The 20491-nt window shown below is 35.6% G+C and overlaps 1 protein-coding gene across 1 annotated transcript; it reads left to right on the top strand.

Annotated features, from left to right (window-relative positions):
- Nucleotides 1–2475: 2475 nt before the first annotated feature.
- Nucleotides 2476–15100, top strand: spata6 (spermatogenesis associated 6; the record flags this gene model as incomplete). The annotated part of the gene is made up of 9 exons (XM_083888195.1): nt 2476–2514; nt 2912–3049; nt 3651–3699; nt 3828–3869; nt 3988–4112; nt 5611–5691; nt 8696–9112; nt 12238–12407; nt 14995–15100. Exons 2-9 carry the CDS (start codon nt 2972–2974, stop codon nt 15098–15100), a joined length of 1068 nt encoding a protein of 355 aa, XP_083744321.1. The 5' UTR covers nt 2476–2514; nt 2912–2971.
- Between the last annotated feature and the right edge of the window lie 5391 nt (nt 15101–20491).

The raw sequence follows: 20491 nt of genomic DNA, 5'->3' as shown, positions 1-20491 counted from the left end.
ACAGACGGACACAGACTGAGCAAGTATAAAATGCAGAGCACCATGGCAGTAGGATCCTTCACGCTCCATTGCCTTTAGAAGCTCCACATCTCCCGGGCTATAAAGACTTATATCCACATATTTCTAACAGTGTGGTGACTGGTACTCGGAGGACTAAAATCAGAACAAATGTCCTCCCGAGTTATTTAGTGACAATAAAATGTAGATTGTTGAATACCACGAGGAGACACACTGGTTACCCTTCCATATCAGAGAGCGAGGAGGCAAACTGCTTAATGAATCCTATCAAATAAACTGTAATGCAGGTGTGGGTGGTTGTATTGTACATGTCCTTTCTCTCCATGAAGCAACAGGGATGGACTGGAAAACATAACAAACCAATCTTGTTGCTGCTCTGATGCAAGTGCACCATTGACTTTTATGACGGTGTCATCTGACGGTGGGTGCAGATGAAGATGGACTTTGTATATCAAATGGAATACCCCCCCATCCTGGGGACACACTTGGGGTTGGATACCTTGCTCAGGGGCACCCCAGCCTTTGACCTGTCTAGATTGTAACTGGCAACTCTTCTGTTATAAGCCAACTTTCCTTTTACTTGACCTTAGGCAAATTCATCAATAATGTAAAGCAGTTTTAATCAAATATGAATCCTCTCTCTATACATTTGTTTTTGTTTCATGAACTGATGATCACCAACAGTCAGCTGTTGCTCTCTATTCCCAGATGATAGCAGGTCTTGTTCTCCAAGACAGTCTCTAACTGGTAAAACTTGCCTTTGAGGCCTTCATTCACTTGTAAATAAATGCATGCTTCCTTTCTGTTGTCAGCTTGTTTTAATCCTCGACTTGGATTGTGTTATCTATTTCCTTAATTTACACCTGGCATCAAAATGTGTTGCGATTGAATCCAAATCTGTGCTTGACAACATGAAACTACGGGGTAAATGCACCCAAGATGCACCCAAGAGGACAGATTGTGAGCCGATCATTCAAAACACCTTCAAAGGAGGTCGGTAAGGTGGTTAATGAACAAAGCAGTTCTCTCATTAGAAATTCATTCTGTCTTTTCTTGCTGTGTCTAATGCTGCACTCAACTGGATTAATGAGCAGAGGCGAAAAAACAACTCACGGAGAAACTGTGGCCATTTCTCAATATGCTGTACTTGCGTAGTACAAGTCTGATGTCACTCAAAACGTACGTGTATAAACTGCATTTACGTAGGTAATATTTGTTTAATGACATCTTCTAAGGCTAAATGTTGCACATTGGACCTTTGATGCCAGAGTTATGTGGAATTTCTATGAGCTCAGAATGTTTCAGCTCCTCCGCCATTTAGGTAACAATGGAAATTAAATGCCCACTTATCTCCCACTGAGAGTCATTTGTGAATTATTTTGTCAGGCATTTTGGGTTCATGCCCAGGGGTCTGAGGTTCTGGGGAAGAAACAGAACAACCATAAACAGAACAAATACTAATAGAGGTGACAAATGACGCCAGACAAAATGCACAACAACAACAACTTAAGGAATGCAAAACGACAACAAGAGACTCAAAGTGACCACAGACGGTAAATGCTCACAGAGGGAGTCATACACATTTACCATAAAATAACACTAATGGTCATAAAGAAATACAATACAATCACAAAGTGTGGAAAAGAAAAGGAAAAACAAAGATTAAGCATCACAAAACAAAACAGTCGTGGTAGGAAGTAGTGGCCACTTAGTTTGGTCTCTGTGTCCAGGGACCCATTTTTTCTTTATTGAAATCATTGAATTTAAAATAATGTGTCTCACAGTAATTATGTTACCTTCAACAGGTTGCCAGTCCATCACAGGGCCACATATAGATATAAAGTAAATAGTAGTGATATGTTATGATAATTTTTATATTTAAAAAAAATCATACCATTTTTAAACTTATTATTCTGTATTTTTTTGCTACTTCATTGTCTGCAATGCTGCTGTTGCACACAGAGTGATAATCTCAATGAGACTTTCCTGGTTAAATAAATCAATAAATAGATACATAAATGAGAAATGAATAGACATTGTGCAAAAACACATAGAGGTTTATCACATTTACTCACTTTGAATGTTTTACCTACTCTCTTTTAAAATGTTTATTGTTTCCTGGCTATAAGGTAGTTTAAAACCTTTTTAATGTTCACCTACAGCTGAAACATAAACATGAAATAAATTAATTCACTTTGTACACACAGGTAATCAAACGATCAAAACGTAAATCGCCAAATAGACAGTGTGGTACACACTTTCTACCATGTGGGGGCGGTAATGCGCCGATTCGTGGTTTTGCTAACCGGCGAGTGTGAACCTCAAAGGAGAAGAAGAAGAAGCAGAACCGCCGTGTAGGCGTTTGGCAGCTATGACAACGAGATTTGAAAGTTGAATGAATGTCTATGTTTGACTTCTGTGAGGATGAAGAAGTTTTCTACGTCTGAAATGCATCAAAAGTCTCTCAAGTGTACTGTTTACCTGGACATTCACGCGGTAAGTCTGTCCCCGTGCTGTTGTTCGTCCTGATACTGTAGCTTAGTTAACTGTAAGTTAGCTAGCGAGCCGTGTAACTGAAACTAGTCGAATGTAGAGTAATGCGCAGCTGTCGTTTGTGTTAGTTTATTGGTCCTTATTATATGAGTTAAAGTAACTAACTAATTATTTTGATATACGTCATAATATTTACTCGCCAAAAATTGTCACTTCACTGGCTGTTTAATCACGAAAACAAACGTAGTACACTCAGTGTACTTGGTGTATGTTGTAATGTGTTTTAATGTTATTATGTCTCCACAAAAACACTTCCTTTATTTTCTTGTTTGACGTTTCAAACACTCAACGTCACACTTGCTAACTTGGTAACACACATATAATGTTTAATTGTTTACAGGTCACATGTCCAGGAGTGCTTCTGTCCAAAAAGAACCAAATCTACCTCAGTGTGTGCATCATGGGTCAGTACAGGAAGACTCCCTGTCTACCTCCTGTCTTCCCATTACTCTTCCACCACAAAATGGTCTTTGTCAAGGTGAGCAAGACAATTGAGACTCATGCTCTCAAGACTCTCATCTCTCTCTGTTTTTTTTTTTAATACCAAAGATGTTTTTCATACCGTCTGTCTGGCTTTTAGCAGGATTACTGAGAAACTACTGAACCTATTTGAATGAAACTTTCTGAAGGAATAAATATTGACCCAAGGAAGAACTTGTTTAGGAGCAGATCTGATTAAGGGGTGGATAAAAGATTTTTCTGTAACACTGTCTTTAGATGATTAGTGGCATATTATATATGTTATGTTATGTAACAGTTGATTTCTTGTTTTCTGTACCAGAGTAGGTGCAAAAAAAATCTCCCATTTACTGCATCCCCCCCCCCCCCCCCAACTCAATCTTTATGCATATGTTTCTGCCTTTTGTTTTTGCTTAGTTGCATGTGCATTCTCTTTGAGCAGCTTTTCTACACAATCACTCATCTCTCTTTAAGTATTGAGATGCTAATTGAGCAAACCCTCCTGCTCCAGCTCCTGATAAAAATCCCTCTTTACCATGTGGAGAGTAGCAGAGTTAAATAGCAGGGAGTCTGTCTTATATAGTTATACATATTGATTTGTCTGCACTCTGTTTTAACAGACTTTCCCTGGTGCTTTTGACCTTGCTGATGTAGCTGACCTCCTCCAAGGTAAATAGCCATCTGGGATTTACCCCCTCATCTCTTAGTTCTAAATTCTCTGCTGGGCAAGCTTATTGGCTATTTGTTGTGATAGTGATCATTAGCTTACAGTCAATTTGCACTTTCCTCCCAATTAGCTGACACAACATCTTTTGAGCTGATTCAGTTGGTGCCTCCAGGTATGTGTTTTGATGATGCCAGATGGGCATTGTAAGTCTCCACTGTATACAGTTATTACTCTGCGAAACATGTTTTCTAACTTGGTTTTTGTTCTGTCTGTTTCTATGCGGTTTCCAGAGGGTGAGATCCTAGCTACAATGACGGAAAGCAGCAGAGATTTTTTGTACCCTGGTCCCAGGCTGAGTTCAGGAGAAGGAGCTGCAGAGAGAGAAATAATGCTGAAAAGATCCTCATCCTTTGCTGTAAGTTGCTATCTATCTACTGCATTTATTTCCTTCTTATCCCTCCTCCTAATACCTGTATTCATAAAAAAGAGTTTGGTGCTTTGGAGAGTAAATATTTTTCACTGACTGTGAGCAATAAGCAACATTTACTGACTCTTAAAAGTATGAAAAAAAGAAAAAACAATGCCCAAGTGATCACATAGGTGATCACATGTATGCTTCGTGAGGGCATAGGAGATCTTTTTTTCTTTATAAGTTATATTTATTTCTGTAAAAACGTATTTTCTTTCATTAATTGTAACTAATTTTAGTGCATTTTAGTTAATTTCACTGGCTAAAAGACAAAACATTCACTTCTCTACTGACTTTCCAGTTGGTGTATGAGATATGTCGGAGCTTGTGTAATAAGAAGAATTTACTACAACACTGATGATAGCTGAAAATGAAGATACATGGAATGTGACTGCAAACAAAATCAATTCCAGTTGCTTGCGCCGCTGATAAATGCAAAAAATAAAAAGGAAAAAGTGGTGTAACATCTGTCAAATGCAAATAGATGCTGTTGCCTATTACTATTCCCAATTACAGTGCCTCAACTCGCATATGATTCACCATGATTAATGATACTTTGCACATTTACTTTGAAAACAAGAGTTGTGTGTTTGCCTCTGCCTGCATACTGCATAATATGATCCGGTCTTAATCAACTTAAGATAATTTTTATTCATTTGATGAATAACTTCTTAAATTGTAGAAGATTAAATGTAAATATTTTTTTAATCATTTATTTGTGTTATATAAGTCAAAATTGTACAAACATTGTAAAGTTTGTACAAAAGCTGTTAAGGTCCTTGAGGTGCTGCACACAGTGGCATCCATTAAAGGAACAATGCTGTTCCTGTCAGTTGTTGCATTTCTGTGAAATTTACATGTCACAGCAGCAAACTCACATAGCGCTCACCATTTGATCTGGGTTGACTGGAAACATCACACATGTCACACAGACTGGAGAAGAGTGTTGCTTTCTTTAAGTGACTCTCCCAATCCTTGGGGCTCCTGTATTGTATCTGTGCATGTGATGGACAGGTACACTGCCAAGATGACCAGTTCAAAAGCACTGTCTTTTCTGAGACAATGTGAAGTAATTTCTTCAGACAAGATGGTATTTTCCTGTACATCTGTCATCTGTCTTTGCTTTTCAGAGAGAAAAATCATCTTTGTGTGTTCTTGTTACTGGCACATTTAAATGTCCTTAAACACCATTCCCCTCACAGGTGCTTTTATGTGTTTGTGTTGGCGAGGCGTACATAGCAATTTAGATGTCTCCCCCCAAATGCCATATTATTTAAACATCACTGGAGCCTTTCTCTTTTCTGCAATTTGTTTTTCTCAAGTCATGCATATATTGAAGTGTTGTGGTTGTAAATTGGTGAACCAAACAGCTCTTTTTATCCTTTTGTCTTCGTCTTGCTTTTCAAGGTGTTGTGCTTTGGTCCTATTGTCTTTCTCCCTCTAGGGAATCTCCCCCAAAGTGGAGTTTACTACGACATCAGTCATAGAAGAGAGTGATTGGAATGAAAGCTGGTCGACCTTGTCTGTAGGTACTCGCAATTAAATACACACACAAACACGCAGGTTTGCACAGCGATCCTTTTAAGGACGACTTCCATTCATTTGGATAGCCTAAACAAAGCATTTGCACTAACCTTAAGCATAACCAGTTAATGTCTAACCCTAACCATAACTTAACCATACATTTAAATCTTAGCTCCTCAGAAATGAGGTTCTGCCTCAGGTTTTAGTCTCCATGAGGACTAGTGATCCTGACACGGTCAGTGATAATGCCAGAAAAGATCATAAAGATGTAATACAGGAACACACTTACACCATATGTACAGTTTTTGGTAGTTACATGACTGAAATTGGTTTGTATTTATATGTAAATGTTGTCTCTCAAATTCCTCATATTGCTTGTCATAAGTCGTCTTTACCTGAGCACATCACAGATACACACTGTTATCTCAGTGGTGATGTTGATCACAGCCACAACAGTGACGATTCTTGTCTAATGAGTGATATCGCTCACCATCAGATTTGTTTGTTTGTTTCCTCGATACATGCCCACCTATTCTTGTTTCCATGGCTACTGCATCTATCTATCCATACTGGCAGTGTTTCAAGGGTATCTGCTCGCTCCTTGTGAATGTAATTATGTGAAGGCAGATCTGTGTTGCTGTTAGCGAGACTTCTCTCACATCTCTGATTAGATGGGAGTTTACACAGTTTCTGACACAGAACAGTTTCTACAGTTGCTTCCTAGACATACAGCCACAGTTTGTCTTCAACTGTGTCCTAGATTTAGGTTGATTTCTGGTTTTCGGGTGCAGGAGTTTATATTGGTGTGATGTTAAAACGATGCAGCTGAACTTTCTGACAGGTTTTGGCAAATGAAGAAGCTGCGTATAACAACCTGTGCAAATTGACATTGCTGCAGCAAAATTGTTTATTAGTAATAATATGGCAACGTGTGATAAACATCATATTATGGTTGTTTGAAAACCAACTAATAAACATGTGTTTGGTGAGCTGAGAGCAGTTCACTGCAAAGCCGAGCTTCCAATAGAGAAGATGAAGTGGGGAGACTGTAGGATGATTATTACTATTGGTAGTTATATATGTTATATGTGTATATATATATGTTATATGTGTATATATATATGTATATATATATATGTATATATGTGTATATATATATATATATATATATATATATATGTGTATATATATATATATATATATATATATATATATATGTATATGTGTATATATATGATTTCTTGAACCTTTCACACCTGCTATTTTTTGGGGGAAATCCCCCCACTGCAAAAAAAAGTGTGAAAGCGAAAAGTGTGAAAGCACCAATCTCCTAGAAGACGCTCAGTTGTGGGAAATCACATGTTTTTGGGAGATTTATCTAATTCTGACTGTTTCTGCGCCTTCTGCTGCAAGTATTTCAACATTGGTTTCATACAATCTCATCAGCTGTTGCAGTTGTCTGTTGTTGTTTATTAATCAAATAATGAATCAATACAAAAGAACAAGCCTCTGGATGAATTTGTATTGACAAACAGTCTCCACCCTCACCTTTAAAGTTTGGCAGATTTATTGACTTTCTGTGTGATATGTTTGTACAATGTGTTATATTTCTGCACGGTTCATACAGAAACGAAACAATTTGATTGGACAATAAGAGGGCAGATTTTTAGAGAGAGAAAAAATAGTTGTTTATAAAGATTGGATGAGCGGAAGTCTTTCACAAGTAACATGATCCATCACACAGTAGTTGGCATGTTGTACCAAAAACACCATCATGCATTTCCCAGGCTAAGCTTTTTGGTCAAATGGGATGTCATTCAGCAGAGAGAAGTTTGTTGGTGTTCTTCGGCCCCTCAGGGGATATGTCGATCAGAGCACCACTGTGGCTGTCAGACACTGGAATTTCTCTTTCTCTTTGCTCCTCAGCATAGGCATTTCACGACTGCCACCCCCCCCCCCCCCCAGCTGACAAACCGAGTTTGAGTTGATTTGGACTGATAGAAACCTTAAAAAAACCTCTGAAGCTGTAGTCGAATACTGTATACAGCCCTTTTTTGTTGCTGTTTTTGCTTTTGTTTTACTGTCTTTGTTCTCTTTTAAAGCTGCAGTGTGAATTTTGTAGTCGATGCTGTTATTCTGACTCTGTTTAGTGGCATAGTAAACGTACTTAATGCAATATTATTAAGAGATAAGAGAATGTGTGTGTGTGTACACAGGTATTTGTTTATATGTAAAAGTTATGCACTACAGTTTTAAATTGCTTGTTTATAAGCCAGTTATTTGTGTTATTACTCACCCTCGATCAAACATTGTACAGTGTTTGCGTATCAACAGTGGACATTGCAGTAGCTCACATTGGAGAAGCCTTTACCACTCAGGCAAAGTGTCTGTCAGTGCTCTAACGCTGAGAAGAGACACAAAGTCTGAGCCAGGATGTGTGGAGCAAAGTGTGTCCTCGTCTTAATTCCATTAAATCCGACTATCCTCAAATGGCAACCTTAATGAGGATTTATTCATAATTTAGTTTCTCTTAAAAATAGTTTTAATGTTGCGTGGTTCCCCCAATTAGCATTTAGATTATCCCTTTTACAGCCAGGTAATGCCTCTTTATAATATTAGACTGGAGATGGCCATCAAATGCAATTAACATTTTATCTTAACTTATTTATCGGCAGTTGGCATTACCTGCAGGAAGAGGGATATTGCATCTGAGAATGATGTTAGTGGCCATTAGAGTTAATGAAGTAATTGTGCAGAGGTTGTCTCCATGGCAGTAGTGACTGTGAGAGCCGATGTTGTTGCAACACTTAAGCTGAATGATTAGCTAATGGTTTAATGGTTTTGTCCAGGAAGAATAAGTAGTATATGTTTCTCTGAGGGAGCAACGTTTCTGCAAAGCAATCCACATTGCTGAGATAAATATGTTATGTCACCTCAAAATGGCGACTTAAGAGGGTCGTTTGACATATTCAAACAACTATTTTATTCTGTTTTTCTATCCTCAGAACTGCAGCCTTTCTCCTGTGAAGCCGTCGTCCAGAAAAAGTTCAGCAAAAAAGTCTTCAAAATCCAGACATGTTTCCAGGACAGATGATGGCAAATGTGTCTCTTTGAACAATGGAAATGAAAAGCCAAATAATAAGGCTGGCATTAATAACTCCAATCAATCGTCATCATCCAGGCGCTTCCCTACTCCTTTCACGTCGAACCACAGTCTCCAGAAAAAAAAGACAGAGAGAAAACATGTTTCTGGGAACTCTGGCTACCAGCAGCCCACAGTTTCTTCAAGCACACGAGCCCTTTCCCCGTACACACACCGCAAGATGTGCCAGCTCTCAGAGCACACCAGGCAGAGGCTCGGCCACCTCCAGCTGGGGCCTCACCACTTCAGGAAAGAGACTGAGAGCCAACCACCCTTCTTGGTTTGTAACCTAAAAAATACACTACCCAGCCACAACATTTAAATCAGTAAACAGTTTAAATTCTTGGCATCTTCTATTTGTTTGCCATAGCTCCAGGGCCTCAGTGAGTCAAAAACACACTGATCTGTCACACAATATTAAAATCACTTCTGTTTTAATACTGCTGCTGATCTGTTGATATTCTTCCAAAACTAAAGGCAGCTGATTAAAAATTCTCATCATGGTTTGTGTAAGGCTTTTTAAAAGCTGAAATAGACAACATTTTGGCTTAAACTTATTCTTTTTTTTATCCTAAATCTTATTGCACAGAATAATGGTGATAGAAAAACAACACCTGCGTATATATATATTGACTCACTGTGAAGCTTTCACTGTGTTTTTCTCTTGACAACCAGGACATGGCTTTTACGGGAAAAACAGATTTACGGCTCAAAAACGCTGCATTATTCTGTATCCATGAAACCGCAGAGAATAACATGAATGCAATATGTACACACAGGAGTTTTTAATATGACACAACACAACAACACCAGTTGTGATGAAAAGGACCTGAATCCTTACCATTACATTTTATTACAGCTGCATATTTCCAACAAACGGGAATTAGGAAAATTAAAGTTGTGTTTTCCCTTTTAAAGAGGGTTTGTAACATTAACAGGATCCTGAATTGATGCTGTTCAAACCACAGTGGGAGCATCCTAAAATTAAACTTAAGCTAATGGGAAGATTAAAAGTGGGGCATTATTAAGAGCAGCATTATTGTTTTTTTAACCTAGGCTGTAAATACATTATGACGTCATGAAAATGTGCGCACAAGGGGCTGAGGGGCTTGATGGTTCCTCAGTAGTGCAAAACCTGTACTTGCCCTGGTACATCGGTATTTGTTAGCACTTTAATTATTACTGTGTCATTGATATGAGATATTTGCATATAAAAGGGCTAATTTTCTGATCATGTAGCCTTGGGGAATAATGCACTCGATGGAAAGGAAAAGCAAAGCCTTTAGTCTTCTGCTCCTCCCTCCCTCTGCTCCCCACTGTATTCACACTTCTTCATTTACATCAAATCTAATCCTGAGCTATGAATATCAAAATCCACTTGCATGCTGTTATTAAAAGAAATGATTAGGTACTGACTTGTTTGTTTTTAGTCACACACATTAATAGAATTCACTGGAATACAACTGGCATCTTATTAAATAGAGGAGCACGCTTTACCCGCTCTAGTTTTCCTGGGGGAATCTTCAGTCCACAATTAACCCTGGTAATTGAGAGTCAAGCTGCAATTAACAAATAGATACCTAATGAAGTAGCTTAGCCCCGCAGTGAATGCATTATCAGAGCACATTTCAGAGCCTCGGCTCCTTTTTGTTTGTGGAAGCACATTTCCATAAATAATCTGAAAGTCAGGTTCATGTAAGTGACGAGAGTTACTGCTTTTTCTGTAGAGATGAATTCCTTATTGTCACATTGGTCTAATGGTTTAACAACAGTATCCTTTTAGCAATAGAAGCTTTGTTGTGTTATGCAGTTAACAGTGAACTGCAAGTGTTGTTTTCTCTTTTCTATTTTTTTTGCCAGGTGCCTAGTTGCAGTAATACCTCTGTGATGGTAACGCCGTCCTCTCCTCACAATGGCAGCATGCATCAACGCTCTTTTAGCTTCTTCGCTAACCAAACAGGTACTGTGAGCTAAAAACAAATACACATGTTTTACTAAATTAACCACATGATAATATCTTATAATACAGCTTTTTAAATGCATATTTTTCAGGTTTTTCATGTTCAGTTTGAGGATATGCTATACAGTATTTTATAATATTATATAACTGTTAAAATGGCTTTTAAATAACATTCATGTAGCCATTTTGGCAGTTAGATGCACTACTGTATAAAGCTTGTATTTATGAATAACAACTGTATTGTTTTTTTTTTGTAATTTTAGATTCCTCTCTGCAGGGAAGTTACAGACCAAAAACAGAGAAAGTAAGTCGAATTATGAAAAAAAGCTGGATTTAAGTGTGAAGATTTTAAAGGTTAATTTCAAAACTGTCAAATTATATCTTATTACATTAAAAATTATATCTACTATTACACGGACTACAAACTAGTGGTTCTTTTTCTATTACTTTTTTGGTTTAATGGTTTTACTACTGTGTTTTTTGACAGTCAGAAAGTTATTTAATGTCCTAGCACACATTTTCCATTAAAAACCTTGACTGCGTCTGCTTATGCTGAAGGAATAATTAATGTTCTCAATATGGAGCTGAACTCTTCCAGTGAAGGTGTGATTCACTGAGACCCTGATGTTAATTAAAGTGCAAGTAAAGTTATTTAAAAAACATTTCTTCTTACTTTGTTACTCCACAGGAAAATGTGCTACTCACCACCTTACCAAATTTGAATGATTAAAAAAAGTCTGCTCTGATACGCTGCACAAACACACACGCACACACGCACACGCACACGCACACGCACACACACACACACACTTTAGTGCAGACCAAACAAGGTGAACGTTGCTATTTGTCACTTTTTGTACAGATTCTAAACATCTCTATGTTCAACAAACAAAGAAGTGACCTTCACCTGCTTGGTCACCATTAAGTGTGTCTGTGGAGGAGCTTTGTCCTTGTCGCTGTTTTTATTCTGTTTGTACAGAATATAAACTTAAATACTCCATCATAAAATTCAAACATTCACCCTTTTTTTACTCCATAATTCTTTACTCCACAGTTGTCATTTGTTTCACATGTTCTCAACCACTTACTTGTAACATACACTACCAGTCAAAAGTTTGGACACACCAATTCATTTTAATGGTTTTTCTTTAATTTCATGAATATTTACATTGTAGATTCTCACTGAAGCCATCATAACTATGAATGAACACATATGGAATTGTGTAGTAAAAAAAATTCTGAAAGTCCTCAAACACTTTTCTTTGATTACTAATTTGCACACTCTTGTTGGCCCTTTTGCCTTCACTCTGTAGTGTAACCAAACTTTTGCTGCATACTGCTGTATATAAATGTGTGAAAAGGAGAATCTGCATTTTTTTATTTGCCATGCACTTAAAAGTTCACACTTTATTTAACACACTGCATTGACTTGTGACCTCCTACAGATGAAGTCTGGTTCTATGAAGGTCAAGTCATCTCCTCAGATAGAGTCCAGACACGAAGACCTGGACGAATATTCTTTGCAAGATTGTGAGCCGCCTGTTCACACATCTACACGGGCTACGTCCAACTCCAGAAGATGCCTGAATCTCAGCAGCCATTCCATCAGAGAAAGGTAAAAAAACAAAAAAAACACTTCCCCTTTTACCTGAAAATACTTACAATTGTACTGTATAACTCTGTACTGACTCCTTGTTTGTTAGTGTAGTAGTGGATCGTCATCACTCCCATGCTGCACACACAAAGTGATTTGTTTTAAGGCGGAAACAACAGCTACATTGTAATATTTTACATTCAATAATTGTTTTGGGACCTACCTAAAAAAAAAGCCACGTGTCCACAAACGGTTTCAGGATTATATTGCTGTAAAAGTAAAAATTCAGCAGTTTAAATGTAAATGTAAATGTAAATGTACTTTATTTATACAGCCCTTTACAACACTCCTTTCGGTGATCCAAAGTGCTTTACAAGAAATAAATAAATAAAGAGGAAACACATAAAAGTAATTAAAAACAATAAAAACAATAAAATAGTGCAAAATAAAATAAGATAGAATCAGATAAAAGATAAGAAGACAAAAGATAAAAAGTGTCACCATACTACTCGGTATTAAAAGCCATCCTAAATAAATAGGTTTTTAAGGGAATAAACATTTTAAGCAACTGGGTAGTGGAGGCTGTATGTCGAGATGCCGTTTATTGAATCCTCGATTGACCCCGACCCTTTTGCCCTATTGCCACCAGCACCTCCGTGCGACCCTCATGTCATGTGGAGGATAAAGAAGTAGAATGTGGATGGATGGATTCATTGTAGCAATCAAAACACTTCCTAAATTAAGGAGTGGGTGTGGGGTATGAAATCAGATCCTTAGTTTTGGAAGTGCCATGCATGGCTGACTCATACAGCCGAAAAGTGCAACCCTGCAGGGCATTCAGAACAAACTTTGATTGGTGTGATGAGAATTTCATGTGCTTCAGAATTTTGTGTTATTTTTGTTTTGTTTTGTTCTTAAGGTTTATAGAGAGATCGTATTTGTAGTGTTCCTAAATGGGGATGACAAACAGGTTAGGCTGCACACCCACATACTGTATTTCTGTTTACTTGTGCTTTATCTTCAGGACCCACAGGAGCACCTTAGAGCTCGGATGTTCTTTTTGTGGTGTTTGCTTTAAGCATCTTAAAAGCAGAATAGACACCTGTATGGGTTTCCAATAACTGTGTACGGCAAATATATATCAATTGCGCTCGATGTTAGTCATACCCTGCATGTGCTCATACGCCACACACATCCACTTATACATTTTGATCTCAGTCGACAGGCAGGATGAATTTCCCTCCACCTCTTAAATTACAGAAGCTGATGTCTTGTCATGTTTGTTCATTACTGTGAGGGGAGGCAGAGAGAAAGGAAAACAAAGAGGAAAATGGTATTGATTGGTGTTTCAGTTTGAGTCTGATGCATTTGACCCGATGCATGCTTTAATACATCCAGAGAGACCTTGTCATCGATCGTGGCAGCTGTGAGTTGAACACAACGATGGGACCGATGTTCTGTTTTGTTTGTTTATTTGTTTCTGCGCTCTTTCCCACCCTTCGCTTCTGCTCAGTCCATAAGTAAACATTAAAATCAATAAGCAATCTTAAATTGCAAAGTAAATTGTAGGAAATGAATGATACTTTTCTCACAATTGAAAACACGACAGGAGTTGCAGGGTGGGAGATTAGAGCGGGCCTTTGTAGATTCCCTCCAGCAGGGAGAGGGACACGTCTTACTACAAATCTTTGATGTATAAAGAAAATGACAGATGCCAGTGGCTATGTTTGCCCCCTAAGCCCCTAAGTCTCAGTCTATTCATGTCTCTGGATGATTTGTCCTTGATGACTTTTGGGAGCAGGTAGTAAGTTTGTGATTACAAATGAAAAGCTTCCATTTCCACGCTACAAGCATGGACACCAGTCAGCTTGTCAGTCAGTCAGACATAACCCATCCACTCCTGGCAAATAGACACAAGTGAAGACTAATAAATTGCAGAATTGCCTCTCATCCACATCTGTCTGTCAGTGCAATCTGTCTTTTCACAACTGACCGTGGACAAGTTCCACACATATATATTGTGCTGATGAAAACACATGTATGTCTCCATTTAAAAACATAAAAAAAAATAAAAAGAATAAAGTATATTGTGATATTGCTTGTTTATAATTGGTTTGAATGAGAAGCCAAAACAAAAAACAGTTACACACAGGAAACACACTGATTGTGTGTTGTTCTACAAAGCATGTGTTCTGATGTCCTGATAGTTTCACTGTGATTTACATTAGGTTACAGCACAGACTAGTGGACAAAATGAATACTTCTACTAATGTGAAATGTGTGTGTGTGTGTTACATTCATTAGATATGAAACTATTTGATAGATAGATAGATAGATAGATAGATAGATAGATAGATAGATAGATAGATAGATAGATAGATAGATAGATAGATAGATAGATAGATAGATAGATAGATAGATAGATAGATAGATAGCTTTGTGTAGCAGAACTTCCTCTTTTGATAATTGTATTGTGACTCCTCAGATTTATCTACATGACAACAACTGGATCAACTGATATTATGTGATGCCAACTCAATTAATGAATGTATTTAATTTGATTTGCGTGTTTTTTTTATTATGTACAAACAAAATCTGTTTTCTTTAGGCTACAGACCAGTCGGCCCAGTCTGTCCCACTGGGAGGAGATCCACAGCCGAGTTCAGAGGCTCCTGCAGACACACAGACACTCGGGGCCATCAAGTGACCTTTGACCATCTGACCATCTCAGTTAAACCTCACCACTGGACATTAAGGTGCAGAAATGTTACTGTTATATTGCACTGTCTACAGAGACAACCCTACCAGTTGTTGTTTTGTTTTTTTTAACTGTACCTGACTTTGTATAAATTGTTGCACTCCCGCATCTACAGAATTAATATTTTTATATTCAGTGTTGAGATCTCTCACACATCTATCTTTATCTCATTCTTATTTCCCTTTACATGGAAAAAAAAACAAAAAAACTGGAACCTGCTGAGTAATTTTTTTTCGTTATAATTTGAAAAGCAAGGTTTTGTTCCCATTAGCTCGACTGTGTTTTCAAACACAACTGTGTTGAAATTAGTTGTAATCGCTGTCTCCACAGAAACACAAGGCCAGTTTTTTGAGATTTTCCACTCTGGGAGGCATTTTCAAAAAATACCGTGTGGATGGACAGGCAAAAAAATAAATAACCTTATTTTTTTAAGGAAAAACACTTTTTTTCAATTAATATAACATAAAATGAATCATAAATACACTCCATACATTGTTAACGTAGTAAACGACTATTTTAGCTGCAAACATCTGGTTTTTAATGGAAAATGTAAATTTAAGCCCATCTCCAGCAACCATCTCTCCAGTGTTCTAATGGTACATTAGTGTTTGCTAATCGCGTAAGAAGGCTATTGGATGATTAGAAAACTGTTAGCACAACTGAAACTGTTTTGCTGGTTCTTTGACGAAAGCAAAGTTTGATGGACAAAATTATTGTTTTGAATAAAAATCATTATTTCTAATCTTGTCAATGTCTTGGCTATATTTTCTATTCATTTTACATCTCCTTTGATGAATAAAAGTGTGACTTTTAATGGAAAACACAAAAGAATTGTATAAGTGACAGAAGTGTATGCATATTCACCTAAACGTACTTGAGTATGTCATCCAAAATGTGAAATTTCAGGAAACTGAAAAACGTTTTTTCAAAGTTTCTTTTCAATTTTCAAAGAAATTAAGTAATTCAGTCTTTCTTTCTCATTTTTTTTCAATTTCCTACATTTTTTTCTTCAAAAAGTTTTTTTTTCCAACCAATTTCATTTTGTTTTTCAAAAGATTTCTTGAATTTTTTTTCCCCAAAAAGGTTTTTTTCTTTTTCCAAAAACTTTTCCAAAATGTTTTATATATACGTACATATATATATATATATATATATATGTATATATGTATATGTATATATATATATATATATATATATGTATATATATGTATATGTATATATATATATATGTATATATATGTATATGTATGTATATATATATATATATGTATATATATGTATATGTATGTATATATATATATATGTATATATATGTATATATATATATATAAATGTATATATATATATATATATATATATATATTTATATGTATATATATTTATATGTATATATTTATATATAAATACATATATATTTATTTTTGGTTTACAAAAATTTTAAATTTACATGGAAGTATGGTTTTCCAAAATGTTTTTGTTTTCCAAAAAAAGTTTCATAGTTAAGTATGTCATCAAAATTTTACAAAAAAGTCAAAGCATAGTATGTCATCCAAAATTTAACACAAAAGTCATAGTATAGCATGTCGTCCAAAATTTGACAAAAAGTCATAGTATAGTATGTTGTCCAAAATTTGACAAAAAAGTCATAGTTTAGTATGTCGTCTAGAATTTTCCAAAATTTGACTAAAAAGTCGTAGTATAGTATGTCGTCTAAAAATGGTCAAAATTGGTCAAAAATGTCATAGTGTAGTATGCCGTCCAAAAATGGTCAAAAACATAGTATAGCATGTCGTCCAAAAATGATAAAGATTGGTCAAAAACGTCATAGTATAGTATATCTTCCAAAAATGTTCAACATTTTTCAAAAACGTCATGGTATAGTATGTTGTCCAAATGTTGACAAAAAAGTAATATATGTATGTCGCCAAAAATGGTCAAAAACGTTATACTATAAATGTCGTCCAAAAATGACATACGACATACTATACTATGACGTTTTTGACCACTTTTGGACGACATACGACATACTATACTATGACATTTTTGACCATTTTTGGACGACATACTATACTATGACGTTTTTGACCATTTTTGGACGACATACTATACTATGACGTTTGTGACCATTTTTGGACGACATACTATACTATGATGTTTTTGACAATTTTTGGACGACATACTATACTATGATGTTTTTGACCATTTTTGGACGACATACTATAATATGGCGATTTTGACCATTTTTGGACGACATACTATAATATGCATTGTTGACCATTTTTGGACGATATACTATACTATGGCATTTTTGACCAATTTTGGACTACATACTATACTATGACATTTTTGACCATTTTTGGCGACATACTATACTATGACGTTTTTGACAATTTTTGGACGACATACTATACTATGACGTTTGTGACCATTTTTGGACGACATACTATACTATGACGTTTTTGACAATTTTTGGACAACATACTATACTATGACGTTTTTGACCATTTTTGGCAACATACTATAATATGGCGATTTTGACCATTTTTGGACGACATACTATAATATGCATTGTTGACCATTTTTGGACGATATACTATACTATGGCATTTTTGACCAATTTTGGACTACATACTATACTATGACATTTTTGACAATTTTTGGCGACATACTATACTATGACGTTTTTGACCATTTTTGGACGACATACTATACTATGACGTTTGTGACCATTTTTGGCGACATACTATACTATGACGTTTTTGACCATTTTTGGACGACATACTATACTATGACGTTTGTGACCATTTTTGGACGACATACTATACTATGACGTTTGTGACCATTTTTGGACGACATACTATAATATGGCAATTTTTGACAATTTTTGGACGACATACTATACTATGACGTTTTTGACCATTTTTGGACGACAAACTATAATATGCATTGTTGACCATTTTTGGACGATATACTATACTATGGCATTTTTGACCAATTTTGGACTACATACTATACTATGACGTTTTTGACCATTTTTGGACGACATACTATACTATGGCGATTTTGACCATTTTTAGACGACATACTATAATATGCATTGTTGACCATTTTTGGACGATATACTATACTATGGCATTTTTGACCAATTTTGGACTACATACTATACTTTGACATTTTTGGCCAATTTTGGACTACATACTATACTATGACATTTTTGACCATTTTTGGACGACATACTATACTATGACATTTTTGACCATTTTTGGACGACATACTATACTATGACGTTTTTGACAATTTTTGGACGACATACTATACTATGACGTTTTTGACCATTTTTGGACGACATACTATAATATGCATTGTTGACCATTTTTGGACGATATACTATACTATGGCATTTTTGACCAATTTTGGACTACATACTATACTTTGACCTTTTTGACCATTTTTGTACGACATACTATATAGTATGAAGTTTTCGACCATTTTTGGAAGACATACTATACTATGACGTTTTTGACCATTTTTGGAAGACATACTATACTATGACGTTTCTGACCATTTTTGGACGACATACTATTCTATTATGTCTTTGACAATTTTTGGACGACATACTAAACTATTACGTTTTTGACCATTTTTGGACGACATACTATAGTATGACGTTTCTGACAATTTTTGGACGACATAAAATACTATGACGTTTTTGACCAATTTTGACCATTTTTAGATGACATATTATACTTTGTTGTTTTTGACAAATTTTGACCATTACGTTTTTGTCAAGTTTTGGACCAAAAAAACGTTGTTCAAAAAAATTGTCAGATTTTGGACGACATAGTATAGTATGTCGTTTTTGTCAAATTTTTGACCAAATTTTATTATCTAAAAATGGTCACATTTTGGACAACATAGTATAGTATGACATACTACATAGTATAGGATGACGTTTTTGTCAAGTTTTGGACCAAAACCACGTTTTTCAAAAAAATTGTCAGATTTTGGACGACGTAAGTCGTTTTTGTCAAATTTTGGACCAATTTTATTTTTCATAAAATGGCTACATTTTGTTTAACATAGTAAAGTATGACATACTACATAGTATAGTATGACGTTTTTGTCAAGTTTTGGACCAAAAAAATGTTTTTCAAAAGAATTGTCACATTTTGGACGACATAGTATAGTATGTCGTTTTTGTCAAATTTTGGACCAAATTTTCTTTTTCAAAAAATTGTCACATTTTGGAAGACATAGTATAGTATGACGTACTACATAGTATAGTATGACGATTTTGTCAAGTTTTGGACCAAAAAAACGTTTTTCAAAAGAATTGTCAGATTTTGGACGACATAGTATAGTTAGTATGTCGTTTTTGTCAAATTTTGGACCAAATTTTTTTTTCAAAAAATTGTCACATTTTGGACAACATAGTATAGTATGACATACTACATAGTATAGGATGACGTTTTTGCCAAGTTTTGGACCAAATTTTCTGGTCAAAATTGGTCAAAAATGTCATAGTGTAGTATGCCGTCCAAAAATGGTCAAAAACATAGTATAGCATGTCGTCCAAAAATGATAAAGATTGGTCAAAAAACGTCATAGTATAGTATATCTTCCAAAAATGTTCAACATTTTTCAAAAACGTCATGGTATAGTATGTTGTCCAAATGTTGACAAAAAAGTAATATTATAGTATGTCGTCCAAAAATGGTCAAAAACGTTATACTATAAATGTCGTCCAAAAATGACATACGACATACTATACTATGACGTTTTTGACCATTTTTGGACGACATACGACATACTATACTATGACATTTTTTTGCCAAGTTTTGGACCAAATTTTCTTTTTCAAAAAATGGTCACATTTTGGAAGACATAGTATAGTATGTCGTTTTTGTCAAATTTTGGACCAAATTTTCTTTTTCAAAAAATGGTCACATTTTGGAAGACATAGTATAGTATGACGTACTACATAGTATAGTATAATGATTTTGTCAAGTTTTGGACCAAAAAAACGTTTTTCAAAAGAATTGTCAGATTTTGGACGACATAGTATAGTATGTCGTTTTTGTCAAATTTTGGACCAAATTTTTTTTTCAAAAAATTGTCACATTTTGGACAACATAGTATAGTATGACATACTACATAGTATAGGATGACGTTTTTGCCAAGTTTTGGACCAAATTTTCTTTTTCAAAAAATGGTCACATTTTGGAAGACATAGTATAGTATGACGTACTACATAGTATAGTATGACGATTTTGTCAAGTTTTGGACCAAAAAAAGTTTTTCAAAAAAATTGTCAGAATTTGGACGACATAGTATAGTATGTCGTTTT

Source organism: Microchirus variegatus (assembly GCF_963457635.1).
Source record: "Microchirus variegatus genome assembly, chromosome: 4".
NCBI classification, from domain to species: Eukaryota; Metazoa; Chordata; class Actinopteri; order Pleuronectiformes; family Soleidae; genus Microchirus; species Microchirus variegatus.
This window is presented reverse-complemented; position numbering and strand designations above follow the sequence as displayed.